The 12,349-nt window shown below is 36.3% G+C and overlaps 1 protein-coding gene across 5 annotated transcripts in view; it reads left to right on the top strand.

The window, feature by feature from the left end:
- Positions 1-12,349, top strand: part of dab2ipb (DAB2 interacting protein b) — a 177,759-nt gene that overhangs the window by 86,429 nt on the left and 78,981 nt on the right. For all 5 annotated transcript variants that reach the window (XM_051110800.1, XM_051110801.1, XM_051110803.1 and 2 more), the window contains one exon: positions 8,538-8,650. In XM_051110800.1, the coding sequence (XP_050966757.1) occupies positions 8,538-8,650 (113 nt within the window). The remainder of the gene's footprint in view (positions 1-8,537; positions 8,651-12,349) is intronic.

The following is a 12,349-nucleotide window of genomic DNA, read 5'->3' on the forward strand; positions in this document are numbered from 1 at the left end:
CATTTATAATCAGAGACAGGTGTTGTATCACATCAAATGTGTTTTGTGATGTGGTCACACAATCTGATATGATTCACTTTTTGCGCCCTCAACACGGATGAATTTATCATACCCTGTGCTGAGAAGTGAGGAAATACAGTACAGAATGCTGGGGGGAATGTTCAAAGGTTTGAGCCGGAATTCTGCTGGAGTTTCCATTAAACGTCACATCTCATCTATTTATACAGGAAACTACGGTAAATACCGCTGTAAAAAATGTGTCAAGTTTATAGTATGTCAAAGAGTGATTTGATAAAAATGTCTTTCATAGGGTGTGTGCGTGTGGGTTTTATAGTTACAAGCTATAGTGTAATCTACAGAGCGTAAACTTAACAACAGAAGATCTGGGTCAGTCTGGAAAGTCAAAACAGACAAAGGAAGAGAGTGGAAGAACGGGAAAAGAGTGTGATGAAGACATGAAAGACAGGAAATGAAGAGAACGAAGGAGGTGAAAGGACAACAGAGATAAGAATAAAGGCTTTGTCAGAACAGTCTAATGGCTAGATTGTTGTGCTAGAGTTTGTCAGTCAGTGAAATATTTTTAGTTTTTAGTTTTTTTTTTTTTTTTTTTTTTAGTTAAGTCTTGGAATGTCTGAGTTTGCTTCAACCTCATGTGCAAAAACAACAACTTCCTTTTGCTGTGCTTCCCACACACATATCACATGTCCACAGACACATTCACACTCTCTGTCTCTCTCTCACAGACATCTAACCAAAATTTTAAAAAAATAAAAAATTGTCAGACAAGAAAGCTTGTTGTTTGCAGATTTTTGGATGTGCTTCATTATTTGCATTAGTTGTGTTCAGCTTCTGTTTTTATTGTTCTTTTAGTAACTAAAGGCTTGATGTAGTTGTACTTTCAGCTGGATCCTTTCCTCTTCACCTTAGTGGACGTGGTATTTAAATGGATGTGGGCCACTAATATAAAGGTTTCAAGTTCAGTCACTTTGTACGGATGATCAAGGAACTGGGTGGATACTGAGATCACAATTCAGCAATAAGCAAAGCCACTAAACCAGATTGTGCTCCAGATGGATTGTCCCTGTTATTAGCGTTCTGTAAGTTGTTTTGGGCAGAAAGCATGTGGTGAGTGGTTTGTTATTTGGATTCACTTCAATCATGAGTAGCCTGACGTACCGCAGACCCCTGACGAGAACAGATCGAGCTCATAATGTGCCGTCTCGCTTCATCTCTGACTCCTTTACTCATTATGCATTACTACTGTTGACTGGTTTAATCCTCTGCTCTGCATTGCATAACAAATGGTCATTATGCATACAACTAACCGGATGAGATGAAATCAGATACACGTGTCTGTGTACGGTATGATGCTACATAGTTACACTGGACTGTTTGGGAAAAAGTTGGCTGGCTAAACATAGATTTGAAACAGATTTAGAGAAAACAGGCCTTGTGACAGACAGATTTACTCTCTCGTAGTATGTTGTTTTACTCTACCATTTTCCATTTTCAAAGAGCTGACAGGTGGACATCTTTTCTGCGTATCTGTGCACTTTTTTGCATGGCTGTAAAGTCATTCAAGCATAGTGATCTTTAGGAGCAGATGCAGAGTGTTTGATTAGAAAAAGGAACCACTGGACTGAAACCACCCACACCCTTTGTATACGAAAACCCTCCCTAATGTTTTTATTTTTTTTTTTAGGGTGGTACCCCTCATATTTGCCACCATGTTGAGATCACGATAACATGCTACTCATCTCAGTAATCCTCCCAAATCACAATAACTCTGTATTATATAAAGTAACCTTTGCTTTGTAACTGGTGTCAGTATTGTTTCCAAGACCCACTGTTTTCTTTTATATTGGTCAAGATGCCTTTTCCTTCCGCCTGAGGCTTATTCAGTTGACTTTTGGTGTGAAAGGGCTTTTATGTTTGCCAAAAATAGAAAGTTTTACATTAAAAACAAACAGAAAGCCTGGCCTAGATGTAAAAAGTAACACAGAAGTAACTGGAAAGTAACGTAAAAGTAATATAACTTAATTAGTTACTTTTTAGGGAGTAATATTGTAATGCATTACTTTTAAAAGTAACTTTCTCCAACAGTGTGTACAGACTCACATACACTGCCCTTCAAAAGTTTAGGAGGAGTGTGATTGCTGTTGTTGTTGTTTTGAAAGAAATCAATACTTTTATTTAGCAAGATTACATTAAGTTGATCAAAAAGTGACTAAAAAAGACATTTATGATGTGACAGTATTTCTATTTCATATATCATATATATACATTAAAATATAAGTCTGTGTATTAAATATTTATTATTTAGTTATTCCAAATTGTATGACATTTCACAGTTTTACTTAGGGCTGGGTAAAAATATAGATTTCTCGATTTTAATTGATTCTCATTTTAACTAAACAATATGAATTCTTAAATCCCAAGAATCGATTAGTCTAACCGGTTTTCAGTTAATGAACATCCAGTAAATCACAATAAGCTTTGTGCCCTCAGTTCAAGAGAAGCGGCTGCGCAAAACACATGTGAACTGATCATCTCCTCTGCTTTACCGAAATCCGTATCCTGTTTCATATAATCGCTCAGTCAGTGTTTCAACCACAGAAAGACATCAGAATAACAGCTTGTAAACAAAATGTCACATAACGTCACATTTACCCCAGAAAAAAACATATTTGGTGACCATAAACTCATTAGTCAGCTAGAAAAATGAACTCTAAAGAGGAGCATTTTGCTAAATATATGCACCATATGACCATATGATTTTTCAATATTTATGTTTGATTAAATCCTTCAAGACAGCCTACATTTAAATGTCTATAAAAATGAATTGCAGTAGAAATATAGTTATGTAATTGTACTTTTATTATTGTAAAAACGTTGAGTGTAATTTAAGCATTTTTATACAAATCGGTTAATTTTAACCTTCAGCATTATAGTAATGTACACTGTTAAAAACAATTTGTTGAGTCAATTTAAAATAATTTGTAACCTGGCTGTTCAGTCAACTCAAAAAACAGTTTATTCAACTTGAAATATTAAATGATACTAAGTGACAACTTAGATATTTGAGTTGAATCAACCTAAATTTTTAAGGCAGCTGGGTTACTTACCCATCTGTTAAGTTTAGCAAAAACAAATATCTAAGTTGTTACTTAGTACAACTTAACATTTCAAGTTGACTAAACTTATTTTAGTTGACTGAACTTAAAATTTTAAGGCAGCAGGGTAACAAATTATTTTCAGCTGACTCAACAAATTGTGTTTTATATTTTTTACAGTGTAGTACTAAATGCTGACTCTCATGTATATTTAACAGCATTAGTTGAGAGATTTTTTTCCTTGAGGAAATCTGGCATTCACTGTACCTAATACTGTATATATACAAAATGATCAGTACTGAATCAAATCGCAAGCTTAAATAAAATTGTGAGGACATTTGGACTTGAAGATTATGTGTACAGTTCTTATTGTGGTCAAGTTTTGTGAGGTTGATTGTTCAGTGCTTTTACGACTTTGAGTGTGTTAGATCATGAGGCATATTCTGTAACTTCATTCTCACTCAGGAATGTCCTCTACAGGAAAACCTGGAAACATTGTGTCCCAGCCCACAGTTCAGGAAGTGTGTTTTCTGACCCGCGTGTGTGCGCACGGACGCTGATAGTTGGTCTTGCTTCTGTAAGAGAGTATTCTAAGACTGGCTGAATTCTCAGCAGGTTTGAGATGGGGTTGCTATGGGAACAGCAGAGCGAGGCGATTGTCCTGTATGACCACTGGGAAGGTACCTGTCAATCATGGTGTCGGCGAGGACAGCCGGGTCTAATGGAAACACATGTTTAGCTCAAGGAGAGAGACAGTTATGCCGGTGTTGGTTTGTGTGGGTGGTCGCATCTTCTTGCCTTATTGCATCGTTCTTTAGAGGTTACATCATGTCGCTGGTTCTAATTTTGTTTAGACAACGAAAGATATTCAACAGCTAACACCTTTTTATCAGCATCTAATGATAAGTGAAATAAATTGCTGTTTGACTGTTTGACATCTCTGACTGAAAAACATGACCTGTGAAGGACGTGTTTTGATTAAAGTAAAAGTACAACTTTGTACATCAATGAAGGAGAAATGTATTACTTCTCTCTGTGAAATGAATATTTAAATGTATATTTAAAAATCCTCAGCTATACTCAGATAAATAAATGTGATTGTTAATGTGTTTGCGCATCAGTTTTTTTTTTTTTTTTTTTTTGTTCTGCCTGAGCATACAGGTGGTTAAAACAGTTTTGTCCTGAAGGAAGCAGGACTAAATGAAAACACATTGATCCTCACGTTAATTTAGAGCCACACACATAGTAGCCACAAGGACTGTTTTGGATGTCAGTTCAAGCAGACGCTCGGTCTCCCTTTCTCAGCTGTGTTCCTTCACATCTTATATCTTTAACAAGCAGACACTCACACACTGAGAGGAAGTGAACATCTCTCCCAGATCAAACTACACGGCTCCTCGCTGTTGAATTCTCATTACACATCAGCACTAGGCTTGATGGAAACTGGTTGACTTGATTGAAGTTTAATAATCTGCTGTTCAAAGGGTTTTAACAGGATAATGTGAGACCTTTGCACTTCCACCTGCTTCTGTGTTTAGCATTCGAAAATCTGTTTGAAAGTGTGTTTAGATATAATAAGGCAACCAGATGTCCAGCTGCAGTTTTGCTTGGGTAACATCCTAATTTTTTTTTTAGTGAAATTAAAGTAATCCACAGGGCACTGCTCACTTAAGAAGTTTAATGTTGTTATCATTTGTCCTTTGTCTATTAATTATTACTTATTTTTTACTACTAATAGTATATTCATTATTAGTTCACCGTTGAAAATTTGACTAAAGTGGATGACCTTTAGCAGCAACCACAAGAGTATTATCATTGTGTAATCATTTATAAGACAAACATGTGTCTCAGGTTTATCTCAACATTTCGTTTTTCCTGTTCATAAATGTTTGATGACTAAATGTAATTTACAGGATTATGACAGATTATAAGTAAGGAATAATTGAATATGGGCTATTGAAATATAATAAACCTGAGCTGGTGATGGCGTTACACCTTGGGTGTGCGTTATTTACTAATAACTTATCGGGTTGGAGTCAGGTACTCCTCTAATACTACAATTACCGCATCTCAAATATTGCTCAGATGTTGTATTTTAAGGTTTATGTCTTGAAAACGCTTGCTTCTGTTGCTAATTTCAAAATGCAATTTAAAAGTAGTAGAAGTTATTAATGAGGTTATGAGAGAGAGAGCATGATATCAAGCGTGTGTGTGAAATACCTCTCTCATCAGTGCTCGGCACAGTGTCCCTATTTATAGAGAAACTGTAAGTTCATTTTCTTCAAGAACAGTGCTGTTATTACCTCGATTGTGAGAAATGTCATGTCGCTTTTAAGTTTCTAAACTATTTTACTAATAAAAATCATCCAAACAGTGCTGACAGCTTTTCTGAACGAGTGTGTGACCTTACTGTATGTGTGCGTGTTTGTATGGGAAAGAGAGCGAGAGAGAGTATGGGCTTTCCATACATAATAAAATGTAATTTTGTTGAAAAAATATGGAAATAATGTTGTTTTTATTTTGTTGTTTTCTGTATTTATTCGCTTGGTCAGAGTCATTGTGGGTTTTGGTTCTTTTGCTGTTTTAGGCTATAAGGACCTATGAAATAACTGAAATTGTTTGGTGAAGTGACAGAATGATCTGCCTAGAACTACTTTAGCCATGCGTTTCCCAGAAAATAAGGCTGTGTTTACACTAGTGTGTTTTCGTTTTAAAATGCATAGGTTTTGCTATGGTTACACCTGTCATTTACACTACTCCGGCGTTTTCAACGACTTTTGAAAACGCTGCAGACCCCGTTTTAGTTTGAAAACTCCGGGGTTGCGTTTCAGTGTGAACGGACCAAAACGGAGACTTCTAAAAATGATGGCGTGGCTGCCCACATTCTCTCTGTGTATTCTTGGCGACCATGTAAACAATAACATCGTGCTCATTGTTGTATCCATAGATATGTATAGGTAGATGCATCATTTGACCGCTCCAAGCACGTAGACACGTCTGCCATCTAATAATAGGGAATCTACTGTACCTATACATATCTATGGTTGTCATGTGAAAAGCGTTTTCGGTTGTGTAGTGTAGACGGAGATCTTTTCTGAAATGCAGTGTAAACGCTAATGTAGACGAAGATCATTTTCATTTTAAAACGCCGTTTTAAAGGGCCTAATTGTACACCTTAGAACATTCATCAGCCAATCAGATTGAAGCATTCAGCAGTTATATAATATATAATATACTATAGTTCATAGTTGACAGAGCTGCCATGAGCAAAATACACAGAACAATGTTTTATTTCATAGAAGATAATAGGCAGTGATATACTGAGCACTGTTGTCAATCAAATGTACTTGATTTTCATTTGTAAAGTTCATTTAAAGTGTTTTAAATGACATTTTTGTGTAATACTTCAAGTTTTGGTCCCTTAAAACTACTTGGAATATTTATACAGTGTATTTTAATTGTACAAAATATTATGTACCGCAATATTTGTAACTGCAAAAAAGCTGAAAGTTAGTAGGGATGCACAATATTATCACACCGATATTGGAAATCGGACAATAATGTCTTTAAATGTAAATATCAGCATCGGCCCAAGGTAAAAATTATGCTGATATGTTTCGCCGATAAGAGAAATAACTCACATCTGCTCAGGGTGTGCTAGTGATTAGATCACGTCAGCAGTGTGGCTCATTCTTGAAGCAAAGTTTTGCCTGAATGATGATTAGATTTACTGTTTTGGATCAGTGCATTTAATCTGAGAATTCACCTACAGAATGATGCGTTCGGTGTGTGATATAGTAAGTAGACAGTAATAGCACGTGCAGCAGCTGCTATAAAATCATGAGTATGTCTTGATTTAAAGGTCAGAAGCTATAGTTTACATAAATAAAAAAATCACAAACATGACACTTGAAAAGTAAATCATTTTATATATACTAATTTATTCATTAATGTGTAATACATTATATGTTTTTAAACAAATTATGAGCTCTAAAAGATTTTCAGAATTTTTACACCTCTAACATTTAACAAATGTTAAATCTTAAAACAAAATGTTATGGTTACCACTGCATCCTTCTGAGAAAGAAAAAAAAAATGCAGTAATTGATATGTAGTTTATTTGTAGTTATTTTTAAAGCTTCAAGGTACAGCCATTATAAAAGAACTTCAGTGTTGTTTATTTAATTCTAGCAGATAAGTTCTTGTTAAAAACTAACCAAAATTAAAAATAATTTGCTTATAATTTCCACCCAGGAGAGACTTGGTACTGTTTCCAAACAAAATGAAATATATTGCTATCGGCATTGGCTATCGGCCAAAATTAGGTCAAAAAAAACAAAAACAGCGTATCGGATAGCGGCAAAAATCCAGTATTGTACATTTCTAGTTAAAATGGTCTAAAAAAATAATAGTCATAGGACTTTCCCTATATATTAGAACCACTACAATCTTGAACTTGAATAAAGTTCATGTCCATGTTATTTCCCAGTCCACACAACATACCAGATGGTTGAAATTTGGGAAATTGGGTGAAACGATGCTTGAAAAGAATTCATACTCCTGTTCCCCCCCTCTCTCTCTCTCTCCCTCTCTGTGTGTATGTGTGTGTGGTGGGAAATTGAGTTTTGACTGAAGACTTTGCTTAGGCAGTGTCTTGGAGGGGGATCAGTGTGTGATAGTGAGATCAGAGCGGAGCACTTAACATAATCTGTTTCTAGATCTATGTACCTATCCTGACACTGACTGAGTGAAGCAGTCAGTCAGGCTTCACTTTTTTTCCAGCATGTGAGTTCTGAAGGGCAGTGAGGAGCAGAGGGAGGATTTAAGAGCTTTGTATATACTGATGGCACAATGAGGTGGAGATTTAATGACTTTATGTATGGCCTATAAAGACATCTATGACATACAACTCTTATATATGACAGTGGAAGCTCAGTCACTGAATGGATGTGTTGGCATGGTAATTGTTTATGTGGTACCTGTCTATTTGATTACATGCTGTGAGAGTCTCACAGTCTACATCCACACTAGGACAACATGCTGAGATTTTGTGCAAGCGGGTTTATTCTTGGCTAAAATTATATGTGTATTATTCAGCTGCATTTTAAAATTAAAAAATGTCTGTAAATACCTGTATACTCAGAAGAGAGAACAGTGTCAAATTTACCGTCCCACCCATAGACGCGGCATTAGAAACACCCTCGCATTAGCGTTAACTGTTTTTTGTGACTTAATGAAAAGGTGATATAATACAAAGAATAGTGTTATAAATGTACATACATTTTTAAAAAATCAAAATATGAAAAAATTTCAAGGATTTATGATGATGATGACTGTTAAAACGCGTCATCACAGTCTTGTGAAAATGGTATATTTTGTTAATAAATCTCTCATAAATCTCTCCCTGTCCCTCTTGTCTCACAGACTCTCCACCTGAGAAAACAGGGCGGAGACGTAGCATGCCAGGCTCCGCCCCTGACAAGCCCCCGCCCACAATGGAACCCACTGCTGCTGCTGCTACACCCTTCAGGGTCACTGTGAGTATTATATGTGTTTTTTTCATTTGTATGAATGTGTGTATCTGATCAAACACAGTCTGGAATCCAGATGTGATGCGTACTGTGCCCACATGCATCTTATCTTTATTGCTACTACTACTACTTCTGATCTTTGGCATTAAAGCTCTGCAATTCTAATAAACCTTAGGTTTCGAGTCATTTTGTCAAATGCTAATTTCCTACTTGAGGCTATAAATGTGAGCTGGTGTTTTTTTGATCTTTTTTTGTAATTAAAAAGCAAAAATCCAGTGCACGTTCAACCAAGGTCACGTTTAGCCAAATAACCGAACAGCTGAAGCGCAAGATAATGATCCGACCACAAACCACAGGCTTAGACCAAGCCTAATATTCTAAGTATTAAGTACTAAGATCAAGGCTGTATTTATAGGCTAGATTACACATCAGGTTATTACACACAATTACAGACGAATGTATCCTGAACAAGCTCCATTTGAAGAGAATGTTTTATTGATGGGCATCAGGGAAGATTTAACAGCGTTCGGATGCTCACTGTAATTGGTATGAAGTTGTAATGGTATGTTTATGAGTGTGAGCTCTATTAGCAAGGGATGAAAAACTTCTCATGATTGAAAGGCAGCCTGTTAGCAATCGTTTCAAATCGAGGCTCACATTATGTGCCGGTTGCGGAAGTGAATCATTAGTAATCAACAGCAGGTGGTATTCAGTAGTTTCACCCTCTCCCTCTGTATAAAATGCAGTCCTCCGACGCTTCCATGTGTGTTTGCTGCTTATCATTTACTGAATGCAGATGTAATTACATTTAAATTAGATCACTGAGGTGACTCAAGGGCCACTTGACCTCTGAGCTTCTGCAGATTCAGGCCCAATTACTCATCTAGTCTAGTGTATAGTTTGCAAGCGAAGTCAAAACGCCTGTGATCTGAGAACACTGAAGCTCCATTATAAAGCTCCATCATAATTCTTCCCAGTGCTTTACATGTTTGAACAGGTTCAAGGCAAAAATTGGTTGAATGAATGGAAGGTGGAAGATGCCACATAGCTTGATTGTTAGATCAGTCTACATGGGCAATTAGGGAAGTAATTATAATCCCCCTGCACCCTCCGCTGGTAGGCAATGGTACTGTACCCTTCTCCTCTCTCCCTCCGTCTCTATGTGCTTGCTTTTATCATTATTTCTGAGCTTTTGTACACTGTGCATAAATAACCGCATCAATACCAGGTCTGGTTTTGATCACGAGGTATGAGCAGATGTATTGAATGACCTTGAACATTCTTATATGAGAGAAACAGTGAGATAGTTACTGTACACATTAAGAAAGAAGGATGAATAGTTTTGTTTTGTGAATGCTTTCAGATGTTTCTATGGTAGTATAAAACCCGCTCTGTGAACTAATCAGTGGTGTGTGTGGTGGTGGTGGGGGGGGAGCACAAGAACACAGAGAAAGTTTTTTCTTTAGATCGATTAGTTACTCAGTAGCCTCAGGTTTGTTGTGTGTTAAATGGTATCTGACACTTTAGTGGAGTTTCAGTGGATGCCTGACATATACAGTTGACTGAACTGATAAGCCATTGGGATATGGATTTAAAGGATAAGTCCACTTTCAGAACAAAAATTTACAGATAATGTACTCACCCCCTTGTCATCCAAGATTTTCATGTCTTTCTTTCTTCAGTCGTAAAGAAATTATGTTTTTTGAGGAAAACATTTCAGGATTTTTCTTCATATAATGGACTGCTATGGTGCCCCGAGTTTGAACTTTCAAAATGTAGTTTAAATGCAGATTCAAACAATCCCAAATGTGGTTGTAAATGATCCCAGCCAAGGAAGAAGGGTCTTATCTAGTGAAACGATCTGTTATTTTCATTAAAAATACAATTTAAATACTTTTTAATCTGAAACACTCGTCTTGCTCTGCCTGAATTCTGTATATTCTCTGTATATTTTCTGTGTATTCTGGTTCAAGACAGTTAGGGTATGTTGAAAAACTCTAATCGTATTTTCTCCTTCAATTTCAAAAATCATTTCAAAATCATCCTACATCACTGCAGAAGTACCGACCCAGTCTTTACAAAGTGAACATGCAAAGAAGATCAAACACCCATAACAAAAAAGGTAAAACAACGATATTGGACGATTTTGAAGTTGAGGGAGAACACGAGCATTTGACATTAAAAAAGTATATAAATTGTATTATTTTTATGAAAATAGCCAATCGTTTTGCTAGATAAGACCCTTCTTACTAGGTTGGGATCGGTTGAAGCTGCATTTAAACTACATTTTGGAAATTCAAACTCGGGGCACCGTAGAAGTCCACTATATAGAGAAAATTTCTGAAATGTTTTCCTCAAAAAACATAATTTCTTTACGACTGAAGAAAGAAAGACATGAACATCTTGGATGACAAGGGGGTGAGTACATTATCTGTAAATTTTTGTTCTGGGAAGTAAACTTCTCCTTAGCTAGATATAGTAATTACATTGAAATGGCTTTAGGCAAATATATTTCAGATATATATTTTCCATTGATTTGCTTCTGGAAGGTATTTGATACAGGCTTCATTTTATTTCTGCTGCTAATACCTGACCCAGGCTTAATGTACTTTCACATTATGAAAAGGTGAAATGCCGTTTCATGATTTGTTTAGTCAAAGCATCCTTGTGGTTTAACACAGAACAGAGGATGATGATGGAATCCTGCAAAAATGCCCGAGGGCCTCATGGGACCATATTGACTGTCAAAATCCATGACCTGTTTGACAGACCTGCTCGATAGTTGCTTATTAACACAGTTTGACATTGCATACCATGACTGAATTATTTACTAGGGCTGCAACAAACACTTTTGATAGCTGATTAGATTAGTTTTCATTTAATCAGATTTTGTTTACACATAATATACATTGTGTGCAGAAAACTAGTTTAAAAATAAAGTGGTTAAAGGTGCACTAAGCAATTTTTGCCAAACAATGCTGATATTTGATAGCACCAAAACAAACACGCCCATACCTGACATAACAACGATCACGGAAACAAGTGAAGATTACACACAAGCATATTCAAACAAAAGCCAACACAGATAAGTTATGTGAAACAATGCAAAATCAACATTACTCACATATCAAAAAGAAACAACGCAACCCTGGTTTCCCTTTCGAGCCCTTCCCGCTTCTTGAGCTCTCTCCCCGTTGCTGGAAGGCTGCTCCAATATTTATGCAGGACCTACCCCTTGCCTAATCGTAACCTTTCTTTTTAATGTTTTGTTTCTCTGAAATTTTTCTTTTTTTAATCTTCCATTTCTCTCTATCTAGTCGATCTGCTAATATCAGTCCTGTGCACTCAAATTGAGCTCTCTCTTTTCTCTGTCTTTACAAGACACCCTTACTGCTGATTGGCTACAAGTGTGTTTAGGGATTCGGTCCACCACTGAAGTCAAAAGCATTTTTCAAAAATTGCTTAGTGCACCTTTAAGGCCCACTTACACCAAGAAAGAGAACTACAATGATAACTTTGGCATCCACATCAAGAATGATAATGTTCTGTTTATTATTTTATCTGCTGATTTAAATGCTCAAGCGTGTTAAAGGAATAGTTCACCCAAAAATGAAAATTACCCCATGGTTTACTCAACATCAAGCCATCCTAGGTGTATACGACTTTCTTCTTTCAGAAAAATACAATTGGCGTTATATTAAAAAA

The sequence above is a fragment of the Labeo rohita genome, chromosome 5 (assembly GCF_022985175.1).
Source record: "Labeo rohita strain BAU-BD-2019 chromosome 5, IGBB_LRoh.1.0, whole genome shotgun sequence".
Taxonomy (NCBI): Eukaryota; Metazoa; Chordata; class Actinopteri; order Cypriniformes; family Cyprinidae; genus Labeo; species Labeo rohita.